Source organism: Oncorhynchus mykiss, chromosome 17 (assembly GCF_013265735.2).
Source record: "Oncorhynchus mykiss isolate Arlee chromosome 17, USDA_OmykA_1.1, whole genome shotgun sequence".
Lineage (NCBI taxonomy): Eukaryota > Metazoa > Chordata > Actinopteri > Salmoniformes > Salmonidae > Oncorhynchus > Oncorhynchus mykiss.
The window spans coordinates 86,656,457-86,672,385 of NC_048581.1; the positions used below are offsets into that span (position 1 = coordinate 86,656,457).

Genomic DNA, 15,929 nt, shown 5'->3' on the forward strand with positions numbered 1-15,929 from the left:
GACTGGGGCCGCAAAACACTCGTCCTCGGCCTTAAAGTTCATTAGAAAAAATGTTTTAATCAGTCTGCTGCCCCCTTGAGGTAAATGTAATATGAGTAAAATTGCATTACCCCGAAACGGGACACGCCGCCGTGTAAAACGAGCGGATCGTAGGTCTCTAGCGGACCAATGAACTGTCGAGATTGAAACGATTCCCGGTGCGTATTGACGACGTCATAAAAATTCGCCAAACAGTAGCTGTTTTCTGGTGGGACTGGGAGAGCGAGGTGTCTCTTCACATGTCGCTGCCTCCACTGACTTGGAAAATAGCTCATGAAATCAAGTGTCAGTATTTGTGGGGGGGATTTGCAATCATTGGCTTCATCTCTGTCGATAGGGAATGAATGACGAGACAACACCGGGCAGTTGCAAGATAAACTCTGGGTGCTCCAGGTAAGCTTGTAGCGATGGCTAGCTACCATATGTAGCTAGCTAGGCGGTCCAGAATCTCACCTAGTTTAGCTAACTAAATGTCCTCTAAGCACAAATTGTGTAGCAAAGTAAACCGATAGATTAATTTACCATTCAATGTCAAGCATTTTAATAATTGCATTTTGTAGTTCAAGGCCAGGGTATTTTTCAATAAACTGTCTGAGTTAGTTAGCTAACTAGCCAGCAGATCCGACCCGTTTGCTTACAGCTGCACTGGGGTCGGACAGCATTCCTGTGTATATTAAGAAACTGCGGAGCCGGTGCGAGTTCGGCAAACGTACCTCAATCCAGAGATGAAAAATGCATACTCCAAATTGTCCCATTATACCAACAGTAACATCAATAAGATTGAATGAGTGTTAGTTGAAAACAAGCAGTCATTCAATCTTGGTTGGGATAATGGGACAATTCGGGGGTACAGCGAGTTTCTTATCCCTGGATTGAGGTATGTTTTCCTGAGCCATATCTCATGCCAACTCCAAAATGTCTTAATACATGCAAGAATGCTGTTTGACCCTCGTGCAGCTGCAAGTGGGTTGGATCTGTTGGCTAACAAACCTCCCAACTAGACAACAAATGTTTCTGTCTACCTGCCTGTCAATCACTTCATGTCATAGTTCCTCGGAGAGAAACAACATATCGGTCCTCTGAACTGCTGAATGACAATTTAATCTCTCCCATCGTTTTGTCCTCAGTATTGAGCAAATGCTGGCTGTGAACCCCGGCAAGACACCCATCAGTCTGCTACAGGAGTATGGAACGCGGATAGGTAAGGCAGAGATGGTCTAGGAATGCTTCCTCTTCTGTCTCAGAGTCTGGGTAAGGTTTCATTCTGTTCTGTCTTAGCTAGCTACCTACAACTATACCAAATGGACTGGTTTATCATCTGCTTATTTAGTAGAATTAACACACTGCATCAATACAGGTACCTGCTGGTCATTAGTCAAATATATTTTATACTGTAGAAGCCATAGAATTCTGAATTTGAGTACTAGAATGGACATGGCCAGTCTTATGATGGGATAAAGGTCAGACATTTTGGTCAGAGTTGGTCAACCCTGGTTTACCAGTGCTGCAATAAGATATTGTGTAAATAATGCATTTGAACAATTTATCTGCACTCTTTGTTAGCTAGCTAGCCAGTCAGTTTCAGAGGAATAATTCCATAACTTAATGAAATGAACTGCCAAGATGCCAACATTAATTTTCAAACAATACAGTGAGTCAATAGGCATGTTTCACGCCCCCAAAAGACCACTTCCTTCCACGCCGAGCGGCGATATCCGGTTGTCTGTAGTCTTCTGCGAAATTCAAACATTGGAGTTTACCCAGTCACTGCTCAATTTGCCCAAGTTTGGCATTAGTGATTTGTCTATCGTTCACGAACATTCCCAGACGAACACTCCCAGATGAAGAGATCAGAACTTCATAAAAAGGATACCAGTTCTTCCACAAAGAATATCTTCAACGATCAAGGTAAGTTAGTACCTGGAAGTGACCAGTTAAGATAGATAGATAGATAGATAGCTAGCGATAGCTAAGACGTTACCAAATTGGTTAGTGCTATCATGAGTTACCTAACGTTACTTAAGATTTGTCAGACTTAGTTAACGTTAATAAGTTAGCTAGCTATCTGACCAGCCACTGTAATCTATTAGTTTCTCGCTAGCTAGAGCCATCTCAGTAACGTTAAGCGTAGCAATGGTAACTTACTTGCATACATCAATTTAATATTTGTCACCTAACGTTCTTACATGCTCTGCTCTTCTGAATATGCATTGTGAAATATGGTAGACCAGGAGGGGGCAGTGGTAGTATGGGCAAGGTGTCACATGTGAATGAGGAGCTCTAGTCACTGCAGGTTACGAGAGATGATAGACAGTTTACCTGTATTTTGTTCAAAATAATCCAACTCTGTATCTGTTCACCGTAGGCATAGTTCCTTTGTTACTGATCTGAAGCTGGATAACCATAACATGTCGTATAGTCCACTTTTATTACAGTTGGTCAGTTATGTTTTTAATGTTAGAATTGATGAGAAGCAAACATGATCTTGCTGCTGCAGATGATCAAAAACATTGTATGAATTCCCCCCCCCCACACACACACACCCACACACACGTTATTTTAGATTACATTGCAAGCACCCAAAAACATTGTATGAATTCCCCCCCCCCCCCACACACACATGTTATTTTAGATTACATTGCAAGCACCCAAAAACATTGTATGAATCCCCCCCCCCCCCCCCCCCCACACACACACACACACACATTATTTTAGATTACATTGCAAGCACCCAAAAACATTGTATGAATTCCCCCCCCCCCCCCCCCCACCCCACACATGTTATTTTAGATTACATTGCAAGCACCCAAAAACATTGTATGAATTCCCCCCCCCCCCCCCCCCCCACACACACACACACGTTATTTTAGATTACATTGCAAGCATCCAAGAAGCCTGTCATCGTAAACGGCTTATCGAGCTGAGGGCACTTTGTGCAATATGGTGGCTCTACTCTTCCAGACTGCACATTACACCACAATGGGGTTGTAGACCGTGTCAGCACCATTGCTTTGCACGGAGAACTGTAGTTGTGGCATTGGCCAAGGACTCGGATGAGTTTTGAATGTGAGGATTGTTCATATTGTCATAGAGAACACCCATTTAGCATTTCTGTAAACTCATATTACTGCACAGTGTTAAATTCATCCTGAATCTTTTTTATGCATTTAAAAAAATAATAATTTTACCAGGGGATTTGACCAGAGCCCATTGGATGAAATGATTCTGAGGAAGCCAAGGACATCAGGCAAGAGTGGCATAAAACCCACTCTTTACCAAGCATTCCCTGTGAGTTAAACTGTCTTTTAAACAAGTTGGCGTCCCCATTACGCTCACAAGTTGCTTTCACTTGTGATGAAATTGCTTGAACTAAAGTTTTACAGTCTTGGTTGACACTCATCCCTTGTCTGTGTTTCAGGGCCCCTTCCTGACATTACTGTGTCTGCTGAACAAAGTTTGAGGAGCATGTGACCACAGCCTGCCGTTGCCACGGTGCTGCATGGACTCAAAGAAATTACTCTGGGTGACTCTAGATTTGGTCCAATGCTCAGTGCTGTCATGTCATTGTCATGTCATTGTCCCCATTGTCCCCCAACTGTCACCAGAGATTCTAAAACACCCAGATGCTCCTGTGTTCCCCATGGGTCAGTGCTGTCATGTCATTGGCCCCCAACTGTCACCAGAGATTCTAAAACACCCAGATGCTCCTGTGTTCCTCCAGCTCTCAGTAAAATAAAGTAAATTGTACAGTAATTTAAACTTTGTCCCTACTTGCACTGTTTTACCACTTGGAGAGCTTAAAGGTGTCACCAGCATTGTCATCTGCTATTGAGAAGGGCACAGTCGAGCAGTCTTGTCTGTCAACTATGGAAGGAAATGAGGAAACCACGCGTGATCGCTAGCCAGTTTAGGGAGGCATGCCACGTGCGTGGGGGGAATCATCTAGCCAGGCCCTAGCCATGAGAATGTTTTGAGGTGAATGGCAAACCGGAGCTATGTGAAGGGGTCTTGAGCTTAAGCCAGAGGTTCTCCAGAACTACTCTGAATGATTTGATGTCTCAGTCAAACGGTGTGGTTTTGTTGTGCACCCGGATGCACCCCATCTCGGGGCAAACCACGATGAGAAAGTTTATGGCCCTTCTGCAGCGTTGCCCTTCAGGCTAGCTGACATCAAGTGCCTGATGTTGAGTGTAACTGACGTGAGGCACATTTCAGTTTGTCAATGGCCAGGCCAAGCTCAAACACAGCCACATATCACTAGCAAGTCCAGGGCCAACTGTCTGTAACCGGTTTAGTTTGGTACGACTTCACTACAAGCACTAGGAGTGCCATTACAGTAGAGAGTTTGGAGAGATTATTATTTTGTAGCGGAGATGACAGGAACCTGACCTCTTCTACACCTACAGGGATGTTTAGATAACTCATCAAAGTTGTATGTAGAGGAATTGTATTTTTAATTGTTTTGTTCTTTTTTTCTATCCCGTGTGGCTCAGGTGGCAGAGCATGGGGCTTGTAACGCCAGGGTTGTGGGTTCGATTCCCACGGGGGAACCAGTACACACAAGTATCAAAATGTATGCAGTCACTACTGTATGTCGCTCTGGATAAGAGCATCTGCTAAATGACTCGGTGTAAGCTAAATGACTCTGTAAGCTAAATGACTTAATGTAAATGTAATTAACATTGAATTAGAGTGAGTTACTGATGTAAATTGTGATTTTATTTTATGACTTAACGTGTCAAATGTATTTATTGAAATCAAATCTTCAAATAAAGTTCTCTTTAACAAACACTACATCCCAAAATCCCATGTTATTCATAACCGTTTTATCAGTACATATTCCATATAAAAATTATCCCAAATTCATATGATTTGTGAACAGATCAATTTATAATAATAATAAAAAAATTACACTGGTTTAAAGCTGTTTATTTATCATGATCTAATTAATTTAACTAAACTACATTTATTTTGTATGTCCTGCTGTGCTTGACCATGTTTTCACACTGGCTGATCACCCTTGAGCTCCAGAGGTCTCTGGTAGTTCACCAATAAGCAGCAGTTGATTGACAGCCTACCAGAATGCGTGGGATAATCTTGTCCCAGATACAGTACTCTCTACTAGCATACTGACGTGCAATCGACTTGCTTTCGCTCTTGTCCTTCCACGTTAGCGGAGTTGCTCTCTTCAATGGGGGAATGATGAGTGTTGCCCCCACATCTGACAGCATCCTCTCTGATGAATCCAGCATCCATCACCAGGCTCGAGGATTCCCGAGAGACTCGTGATCTCCTGATCAGTGAAGAGTTTGGATACAAAAGTGATGCCTCAACGAGGTGCAATCCCAATCAGGCACATCTCAGATCTGTGCAGTCCAGGTTAACTCTGACCTCTGGACAGTACACCTGGAACTGATCCTATGGCATCTAAATGGGCGCAGAGCCTGAGACAAGATGCAGGTAGTTGGTCCTGGTTATTATAATGCGGTTCATTTGAAGGGACACTCACGCCGAAGATGTCCGCCAACACCTTATCCAGCCCAGTTGCTACTCAACAGAAATAATTTGTCAATGAGTGGCAGCTTCCTGCTTGGCGTTGCACTTCCCATTCCAGTCTTCTGGGCCTTGGACCAGTAGATTCATCCTGGAGGTCAGAGGGGGCAGTAGACTCCCAGAACACCATGAAGATCTTCTCTGAATGGAACCGGCTATAGGAACCTGAAGTCCTCATTGGCTGCACAGAATGTTTGGAGCTGGAGGTGTACAAAAAAACTGTTGGACTTCTAGCGCTTGTTCCTTGATTCCATCCAATGCAGCATTCAACTCACCTATGTATATTGAACAACATCAAAAATAGATGAACAATTTCAACGATTTTACTGAGTTCAGTCAATTAAAATAAATCCATTAGGCCCTAATCTATGAATGTCACGTTACCGGGCAGGGGCACGTCCACGGGTGGGTCTTGGATTGCTTAGGCCCACCCAATTGGGAACCGGAGCCAGGCCCAGCCAATCAGAATGAGTTTTTCCCCACAAGAGCGTTTATTTAAGAGAAATGCTCCTCAGTTTCATCAGCTGTCCGGGAGGCTGGTCTCAGACAATCCCACAGGTGAAGAAGCTGGATGTGGAGGTCCTGGGCTTGCGTGGATACACACGGTCTGAGGTTGTGAGGCCGGTTGGACGTACTGCCAAAGGAGGGGCTTAAGTTGGCGTGCAGAGTGGGAGAAGAGACATGCAACCTGGCTAGCCAGTTAGCTCTATACAGCTAATGTAATACCTGAACTATAGCAACTGTTTGCAGAACTACAACGCCAACCATCTGGAAAACCTAAGTTCACGTTACTCACCAGGGAGAGGAGGGCTTAGTCATGGGCCTCTGCAGTCAGTGCAGAGGGACCAACACTTGTGAATAGCTGAGAGATCCATCTCCTGTTCCCAGTCATGCTCTATCAAAGGGAGAGACCCAAGAATGCAGGCTCCCTCCCCAGTTCCAGGAGAACCGACAGGGAACGGTCCCCGTCTCAGTGCGTGCACGGCCTTTTGGTGTTAAGTAGATGTTGGCCAGGTTAAAATGCAGGCTATTGATTAAAGATGCTCCCATGTAAAATAGTGAAGTCTGGGCGCTCGTCTGTTCTAATTGCTGTCACTTAAAGTCTCATCCATTTGGGGAAGTTGTGGAAGCTGATGTTTTTGTTCTAAAAAAAAAAAAAAGAAGAGGGACACTACAGTAGCATCGAGAGGATTGTGCTGCCATTAAGCTAGCTTGCTAACTCTGCGCTGTTGCTAGCAACCTTAGCATAAACCGCAACAACATTCCATTCAAACAAGTCAATCCACAGTCATACGCTGGCTGAAATCAGTTGCTGATAGGACAGACAAGTTGTACATGCAACAAGTACTGATATTGTATCATATAGCGCTCACAGCTTTCCAAGAAAACAAACATGGACATTTATGGTTTGTTTACATATATTTGAGGCTATTTGTACAGAAATGGTATAAAACCCGTATGAATTGTATTTATAATTAGTGCCGGCAAAGTATTCACACCCTGGATTTATTCCACATTTGGTTACAGCCTGAATTCAAAATGGCTGCCAATATGGCTGCCATCTTCACCGCATTCTGAAACTGGGGGTTTTACATAACCCCTCTAGTAATTTAATATAATCTCTATGGTAGTAGCATGGTAGGATCTCAAGTGTTGTGCTGCAACACTACCAATCCTTTTGTTCCAGGTAACACCCCAGTGTATGACCTGCTCAAGGCCGAGGGCCAGGCGCACCAACCCAACTTTACGTTCCGCGTGTCCGTGGGAGAGATCAGCTGCACCGGCCAGGGGCCCAGCAAGAAGGCTGCCAAACACAAGGCAGCAGAGGCCGCCCTGAAGATGATGAAAGGAGGACTAGGGGGACCAGTGGTGCTGGGAGAAGGATTGGGAGAAGGCTTTATTGGGGCGGAAGAGCCTTTGGATGGGGACAGGTGAGTGGATTATACACGTTTGAATCCAGAGAAAATGAGTAGTTAAACGCAGTGACAATTGGCTTCAATGGCTAATGTGGCGAGAGTAATGTAGAGGCTATCTATTGGAAGCCAGGACTCAAACACTGTAGACAAGTGCCTCTTATTTTGGTAAAAGTTGCAAAACCTCCTTGCCAACCATTTCATTTCAGACTGCTCTTGGTCAGTCTGGTGTAAATAAGGTCTTTTCTCTTCTGTTTTCCCTCCCTAGTTCTCCGTCAGAGATGAAGACTTCAGGAAGCGGCACGTCTCAGCAGTCAGAATGCAACCCTGTGGGAGCTCTGCAGGTGAGATGCATCCCGAGTTCATTTACAGATGAACTCAGTCCTCTCAGAACTACATTTTGAACCTCTTTCAACTCAGTTCAATAAGCTTTATTGCTATTAATGTGTACATATGTACACAGTGCATTTGAAAAGTATTCAGACCCCTTGACTTGTTCCACATTGTTACGTTAATTTAATCAATTTGAGTAAGACTTCATGTTTTTCTTCATCAATCTACAAACACTCCATTATGACAAAGCGAAAACTGTTTAAAAATTGAATACAAAAAAACCTAAAAACATACCTTATTTAGTATTCAGACCCTTTGCTATGAGACTAAACATTTCTCAGGTGCATCATGTTTCCATTGATCATGCTTGATGTTTCGACAACTTAATTGGAGTCCGCCTGTGGTAAATTCAATTGATTGGACATGATTTGGAAAGACACACACCTGTCTATATAAGGTCCAACAGTTGACAGTGCATGTTAGAACAAAAACCAAGCCATGGGGTCATTGTCCGTACAGCTCCGAGACAGGATTGTGTCGAGGCACAGATCTGGGGAAGGGTACCAACAAATGTCTACAGCATTGAAGGTCCCCAAGAACACAGTGGCCTCCATTCTTAAATGGATGAAATTTGGAGCCACCAAGAGTCTTCATGGAGCTGGTCGCCTGGCCAAACTGAGCAATCGGGGGAGAAGGGCCTTGGTCAGGGAGGTGACAGAGCTTCAGAGCTTGGTCACTCTGACAGAGCTTCAGAGTTCCTATGGGAGAACCTTCCAGAAGGACAACTATCTCTGCAGCACTCACCAATCTTGGAGTTTGCCAAAAGGCACCTAAAGGACTCTCAGACCATGATGAAACCGAGATTGAACTCTATGGCCTGAATGCCAAGCGTCACGAATGGAGGAAACATGGCACCATCCCTACGGTGAAGCATTGTGGTGGCAGCATCATGCTGTGGGGATGTTTTTCAGCGATAGGAACTGGGAGACTAGACAGGATCGATTCAAAAGATGAACAGAGTAAAGTACAGAGATCCTTGATGACAACTTGCTCGGGACCTCAGACTGTGGAAAGGGTTCACTTTCCAACAGGACAACGACCTTAAGCACACAGCAAGACAACACAGCATTGGCTTCGGGACAAGTCCTTGAGTGGCCCCGCCAGAGACCAGACTTGAACTCGATCGAACATCTCGAGAGACCTGAAAATAGCAGTGCAGCCAACCAGACATGGCTTGAAGGTCTGCAGAGAAAAATAGGAGAAACTCCCCAAATACAGGTATGAGCTTGTAGTGTCATACCCAAGAAGACTCACGCTGTAATCGCTGCCAAAGGTGCTGAGTAAAGGGTCTGAATAGTTACAGTACCAGTCAAGTTTGGACATCCCTACTCATTCCAGAGGTTTTCTTTATTTACTATTTTCTACATTGTAGACGGTCTTCACATAATAGTGAAGACAACTATGAAATGACATATGGAATCATGTAGTATCCAAAAGTGTTAAACAAATCAATTTATTTTATTCAAAGTAGCTATCAAATTAATTTATATAGCCCTTCGTACATCAGCTGATATCTCAAAGTGCTGTACAGAAACCCAGCCTAAAACCCCAAACAGCAAGCAATGCAGGTGCAGAAGCATGGTGGCTAGGAAAAACTCCCTAGCCTTGATGACAACTTTACACACTTGGCATTCTCTCAACCAGCTTCATGAGGTAGTCACCTGGAATGCATTTCAATTAACAGGTGTGCGTTGTTAATTTGTGGAATTTCTGTCATTATTGTGTTTGAGCCAATCAGTTGGGTGGTATACAGAAGACAGCCTTATTTGGTAAAAGACCAAGTCCATATTATGGCAAGAACAGCTAAAATAAGGAAAGAGAAATGGCAGTCAATTACTTTAAGACATGAAGGTCGGTCAATATGGAACATTTCAACTTTTTTTATTTAATTTTTTACACTACATGATTCCATATGTTTCATAGTTTTGTCTTCACTATTATTCTACAATGTAAAAAATAAACCCTGGAATGAGTAGTTGTCAACTTTTGACTGGTACTGTATGTAAATGTGATATTTCAGTTAAAATGTTCCACACCCGTTTTGGCTTTGTCATTATGGGATATTGTGTGTAGATTGATGAGAGGGGGGGGGGGGGCAATTAATCAATTTTAGAATACTGCTGTGGAAAAGTTAAGGGGTCTGAATACTATGTATAGATCAGGGTTTTCCAACCCTGTTCCTGGAAAGCTACCCACCTGTAAGTTTTCAACTCCAACCCTGTTCCTGGAAAGCTACCCTCCTGTAGTTTGTTACTCTAATCTAGCACACCTGATTCTAATAGCTGGTTGATAAACTGATTTTAAACATTTGTAGAACTTTGTTTGGAGCGTAAACCTACGAGGGTAGCTCTCCAGGAACAGGGTTGGAGTGACCTACAGGAGGGTAGCTCTCCAGGAACAGGGTTGGAGTGACCTACAGGAGGGTAGCTCTCCAGGAACAGGGTTGGAGTGACCTACAGGAGGGTAGCTCTCCAGGAACAGGGTTGGAGTGACCTACAGGAGGGTAGCTCTCCAGGAACAGGGTTGGAGTGACCTACAGGAGGGTAGCTCTCCAGGAACAGGGTTGGAGTGACCTACAGGAGGGTAGCTCTCCAGGAACAGGGTTGGAGTGACCTACAGGAGGGTAGCTCTCCAGGAACAGGGTTGGAGTGACCTACAGGAGGGTAGCTCTCCAGGAACAGGGTTGGAGTGACCTACAGGAGGGTAGCTCTCCAGGAACAGGGTTGGAGTGACCTACAGGAGGGTAGCTCTCCAGGAACAGGGTTGGAGTGACCTACAGGAGGGTAGCTCTCCAGGAACAGGGTTGGAGTGACCTACAGGAGGGTAGCTCTCCAGGAACAGGGTTGGAGTGACCTACAGGAGGGTAGCTCTCCAGGAACAGGGTTGGAGTGACCTACAGGAGGGTAGCTCTCCAGGAACAGGGTTGGAGTGTAAATCTACGAGGGTAGCTCTCCAGGAACAGGGTTGGAAGAGCCCGGCTATAGATGTATACTGTGCCAGTCTCCGAACCGCTTTTCGCGAACCCTCCTACCTTTACAGAGGATAATGGCGTTAATTGTGAAGCAAAACATTTAAAGGTAAATGAATCTCCCACTTTATGGATACATGACTTTGTGTGTTTCACTGAAAGGAGCTGGTGGTTCAGAAAGGCTGGCGTCTGCCAGAGTACACCGTGACCCAGGAGTCGGGGCCTGCCCACCGCAAGGAGTTCACCATGACATGCCGGGTGGAGAGATTTGTTGAAATTGGTAAATCTAACTTGGGTTCTGCCCTTTTCAACATGTCATGGATTTGTTTTAGTTTTTTTTTTACATTACACTATTAGGTATATCGTATGTCCTTGTGTAGCAACATGATTCAATTGGTCAACTAACCAGGAAGTGAAATCAGGCGTGCTAGTTCTGGAATAGAATCCATGGAGTGACTGAGGGGATACTTTTAGGAGATGTTTGAGAAACTATTTACAAGAAGCAATTCTGTGTCTTAGTACTAACATCCAGCCTCTGTCCCACAGGCAGTGGCACATCGAAGAAACTAGCCAAGCGGAATGCAGCAGCTAAGATGTTGTCCAGGATCCACGATGTTCCTGTAGACCTGAGGAGCAGCCACGAGACTGAGCCTGAGGACGACACTTTTATCATGGTGAGACAGCGACCTGTTGATGGCCTTTCTAAGACAATATTGCTGCTGTGCTCGCTTCCTGACAGTTCATCATTGAAAATAAGTGTCTGTAAGAATTTCCTGTTATAAATAAATCAATTATAGTTGGTCGAATACACATGTTTAGCCAGATATTGAAGGTGTAGCGAAATGCTTATTAAAATGAATGTGAGGTTGCCCGAGTGTCTGAATCATGGTACCACTGTCTTCTCTGGTGGTCAGAACATGGGCGGGGGCAGGGTGGAGGCAGGGAAGTGTAAAGGTCTGGGCTGTACCTGGGACTCTCTGAGGAACTCTGCTGGGGAGAAGATGCTGCAGCTAAGGAGCCACCCTCTGGGCATGCCCAACTCTGACTTCTGCTCTCTGCTACACGACCTCTCAGAGGAGCAGCGCTTTGACGTCAGCTACCTCGACATAGGTAAATAACATCCCCTCATCACTGGGGCCAATTCACATACAGATTCCTGTTTTGAGGTAGGCGCGTTTTATCTACGATGACGTCACTGTCTATATATATTTTTCTTTGTGATCAAGAATGCTACTGGGCTCCAGAAAGGACTGATACTTGACTTTGTAAACAATCATCTTGGCTAAAGCCCCACAGACACATACATACAAATAAACAATCCATAAAGCCCCAAAAAATACAAAATAGTCCCACGGGGAAGGGGTGGTATGGGGAGGGTTCTCTCTCTGGTTGCCCGGAAGAGGTCTGGGATGTGACTGACGAGCAAACCCTAGTTGCTAGGGGTGGATCATGGTTTCTGGGGTTGGGGGAGGTGGGCTAGGAGGTCTGGGGGGAGGGGGGAGGTGGGCTAGGAGGTCTGGGGGGAGGGGGGGGGGTGGGCTAGGAGGTCTGGGGGGAGGTGGGCTAGGAGGTCTGGGGGGAGGTGGGCTAGGAGGTCTGGGGGGAGGTGGGCTAGGAGGTCTGGGGGGAGGGGGGCTAGGAGGTCTGGGGGGAGGGGGGCTAGGAGGTCTGGGGGGAGGGGGGCTAGGAGGTCTGGGGGAGAGGGGAGGTGGGCTAGGAGGTCTGGGGGAGGGGGGAGGTGGGCTAGGAGGTCTGGGGGGAGGGGGGAGGTGGGCTAGGAGGTCTGGGGGGAGGGGGGAGGTGGGCTAGGAGGTCTGGGGGGAGGGGGGAGGTGGGCTAGGAGGTCTGGGGGGAGGGGGGAGGTGGGCTAGGAGGTCTGGGGGGAGGGGGGAGGTGGGCTAGGAGGTCTGGGGGGAGGGGGGAGGTGGGCTAGGAGGTCTGGGGGGAGGGGGGAGGTGGGCTAGGAGGTCTGGGGGTGGGGGGAGTGGGCTAGGAGGTCTGGGGGTGGGGGGAGGTGGGCTAGGTCTGGGGGGGAGGGGGGAGTGGGTTAGGAGGGGGAGTGGGCTAGGAGGTCTGGGGGGGAGTGGGCTAGGAGGTCTGGGGGGGAGGTGGGCTAGGAGGTCTGGGGGTGGGGGGGAGGTGGGCTAGGAGGTCTGGGGGTGGGGGGGAGTGGGCTAGGAGGTCTGGGGGTGGGGGGGGGGAGTGGGCTAGGAGGTCTGGGGGTGGGGGGGTGGTCTGGGGGTGGGGGGGTGGTCTGGGGGTGGGGGGGGAGTGGTCTGGGGGTGGGGGGGGGAGTGGGCTAGGAGGTCTGGGGGTGGGGGGGGAGTGGTCTGGGGGTGGGGGGGGGAGTGGGCTAGGAGGTCTGGGGGTGGGGGGGTGGTCTGGGGGTGGGGGGGGAGTGGTCTGGGGGTGGGGGGGGAGTGGGCTAGGAGGTCTGGGGGTGGGGGGGGGAGTGGGCTAGGAGGTCTGGGGGTGGGGGGGGGAGTGGGCTAGGAGGTCTGGGGGTGGGGGGGGGAGTGGGCTAGGAGGGGTGGGGGGGGGGGGGTGGGCTAGGAGGCCTGGGGGAGTGGGCTAGGAGGCCTGGGGGTGGGGGGGAGTGGGCTAGGAGGCCTGGGGGTGGGGGGGGGAGTGGGCTAGGAGGCCTGGGGGTGGGGGGGAGTGGGCTAGGAGGTCTGGGGGTGGGGGGGGGAGTGGGCTAGGAGGTCTGGGGGTGGGGGGGGAGTGGGCTAGGAGGTCTGGGGGTGGGGGGGGGAGTGGGCTAGGAGGTCTGGGGGTGGGGGGGGGGAGTGGGCTAGGAGGTCTGGGGGTGGGGGGGAGTGGGCTAGGAGGTCTGGGGGTGGGGGGGAGTGGGCTAGGAGGTCTGGGGGAGGGGGGGAGTGGGCTAGGAAGTCTGGGGGGGAGGAGGTCTGGGGGTGGGGGGGAGGGGGGGAGGAGGTCTGGGGGTGGGGGGGAGTGGGCTAGGAGGCCTGGGGGTGGGGGGGAGTGGGCTAGGAGGCCTGGGGGTGGGGGGGAGTGGGCTAGGAGGTCTGGGGGTGGGGGGGAGTGGGCAAGGAGGCCTGGGGGTGGGGGGGGGGAGTGGGCTAGGAGGTCTGGGGGTGGGGGGGGAGTGGGCTAGGAGGTCTGGGGGTGGGGGGGGAGTGGGCTAGGAGGTCTGGGGGCGGGAAATGGGCTGGGGAGGTCTGGGGGGAGGGGGGAGGTGGGCTAGGAGGTCTGGGGGGAGGGGGGAGGTGGGCTAGGAGGTCTGGGGGAGGGGGGAGGTGGGCTAGGATGTCTGGGGGGGAGGTGGGCTAGGATGTCTGGGGGGAGGGGGGAGGTGGGCTAGGAGGTCTGGGGGGGGGGAGGTGGGCTAGGAGGTCTGGGGGGGGAGTGGGCTAGGAGGTCTGGGGGGGGGGAGGTGGGCTAGGAGGTCTGGGGGGGAGGTGGGCTAGGAGGTCTGGGGGGGAGGTGGGCTAGGAGGTCTGGGGGGGAGGTGGGCTAGGAGGTCTGGGGGGGAGGAGGTCTGGGGGTGGGGGGGAGTGGGCTAGGAGGTCTGGGGGTGGGGGGGGGAGTGGGCTAGGAGGCCTGGGGGTGGGGGGGGGAGTGGGCTAGGAGGCCTGGCGGGGGAGTGGGCTAGGAGGTCTGGGGGTGGGGGGGGAGTGGGCTAGGAGGTCTGGGGGTGGGGGGGGAGTGGGCTAGGAGGTCTGGGGGGGAAGTGGGCTAGGAGGTCTGGGGGGGAAGTGGGCTAGGAGGTCTGGGGGGGGAAGTAGGCTAGGAGGTCTGGGGGGGAAGTGGGCTAGGAGGTCGGGGGGGGGGGAGTGGGCTGGGAGTACTGGGGGGGAAGTGGGCTAGGAGGTCTGGGGGGGGGGGGAGTGGGCTAGGAAGTCTGGGGGGGGCTGGGAGGTCTGGGGGGGGGGGGGGGAAGTGGGCTAGGAGGTCTGGGGGGGGGGGGGCTGGGAGGTCTGGGGGAGGGGGGGGGGGGTCTGGGAGTGTAGGTCCACTTTGTTTTCCTGTTGTATACTGAATGTATTAATTTAACTGTAAGAAATATACTCTCTTTAGTGGCAGCTACTTTATCATATTGAAATGGATAATGTACCTATAATCCTCCCCAACAAAAAATTACAAAAATAAAAACATGGTAAAAAAAATGCTAAACTGATCCTAAACCAGCTCTCTTTGTGAATGTGACCAGGCTGTGATGTATGAACCTAATGTGTGTTTCCTTGATGTGCCAGAGGAGCGCAGTCTGAGCGGTCTGTGCCAGTGTCTGGTAGAGCTATCCACTCAGCCAATCACAGTGTGCCACGGCTTCGCACCCAATCAGGACGGTGCCCGCGCCAGCGCAGCCCACAATGCACTGCAATACCTCAAAATCATGGCTGGGGGGAAGTGACCGTCTCCCAGACCAACCTCTCTCCATGGCAACAACCTAGACCCTGATCATGACACATCCACCTCGGAGGGTGGAAGCATCTTCCAACCAATGGTGGTCAAGGGAAGTAACCATTGATTGATCCAGAATTACCCATGATGTGGGAATTGGAATTTGTCCGTCCCCCCCCACAGCCCTGTAGTTCTCCTATCTGGTCTGTTCATTCCTAAATGCCCCCTGAAGATATCCCTCATAGCCCTAGATAATTTGTCCCTATGCCTTGAAGATATCCCACATAGCCCTAGATAATTTGTCCCTATGCCTTGAAGATATCCCACATAGCCCTAGATAAATTTGTCCCTATGCCTTGAAGATATCCCACATAGTCCCCAATGTCCTCTTGATTGGCTACACCATTTATTTGGATGGTCAGTCACCCACCTCCTCTGCTGTCACAGGCCTAGAGAGATACTCTGCAGGGAAAGGGCAAAATACAACGACCCCCGTTTGACTGTAGCCTCATTGACCTTTTTATTTGTTGCCACAACTACAATGATTGGCTTTGGTTGCCTTTTCATTAGCTAGCAAGTACTTTGTCGTCAACCAAAAATACCTCCCCCCCCCCCCCCCCCGTTGAAGAAGTCTTGGCCTGAATGAAGTCTAATTTTGGACATTGAAAAGTGGACCTTTTAACGACATGAATTCTTAAATT

The 15,929-nt window shown here is 49.3% G+C and overlaps 1 protein-coding gene across 2 annotated transcripts in view; it reads left to right on the top strand.

The window, feature by feature from the left end:
• Positions 1 to 221: 221 nt before the first annotated feature.
• tarbp2 (TAR (HIV) RNA binding protein 2) overlaps positions 222 to 15,929 on the top strand; it is a 16,682-nt gene continuing 974 nt past the window's right edge. Inside the window, exons 1-8 of one of the 2 annotated variants that reach the window (XM_021570140.2) lie at positions 222 to 432; positions 1,167 to 1,290; positions 7,280 to 7,523; positions 7,774 to 7,849; positions 11,029 to 11,146; positions 11,413 to 11,540; positions 11,781 to 11,976; positions 15,081 to 15,929. The exon at positions 15,081 to 15,929 is cut by the window's right edge and continues 974 nt beyond it. In XM_021570140.2, the coding sequence (XP_021425815.1) occupies positions 1,263 to 1,290; positions 7,280 to 7,523; positions 7,774 to 7,849; positions 11,029 to 11,146; positions 11,413 to 11,540; positions 11,781 to 11,976; positions 15,081 to 15,238 (948 nt within the window). In that variant the 5' untranslated portion in view covers positions 222 to 432; positions 1,167 to 1,262 and the 3' untranslated portion in view covers positions 15,239 to 15,929. The remainder of the gene's footprint in view (positions 433 to 1,166; positions 1,291 to 7,279; positions 7,524 to 7,773; positions 7,850 to 11,028; positions 11,147 to 11,412; positions 11,541 to 11,780; positions 11,977 to 15,080) is intronic. The other variant, XM_021570139.2, reaches the window with a different exon arrangement.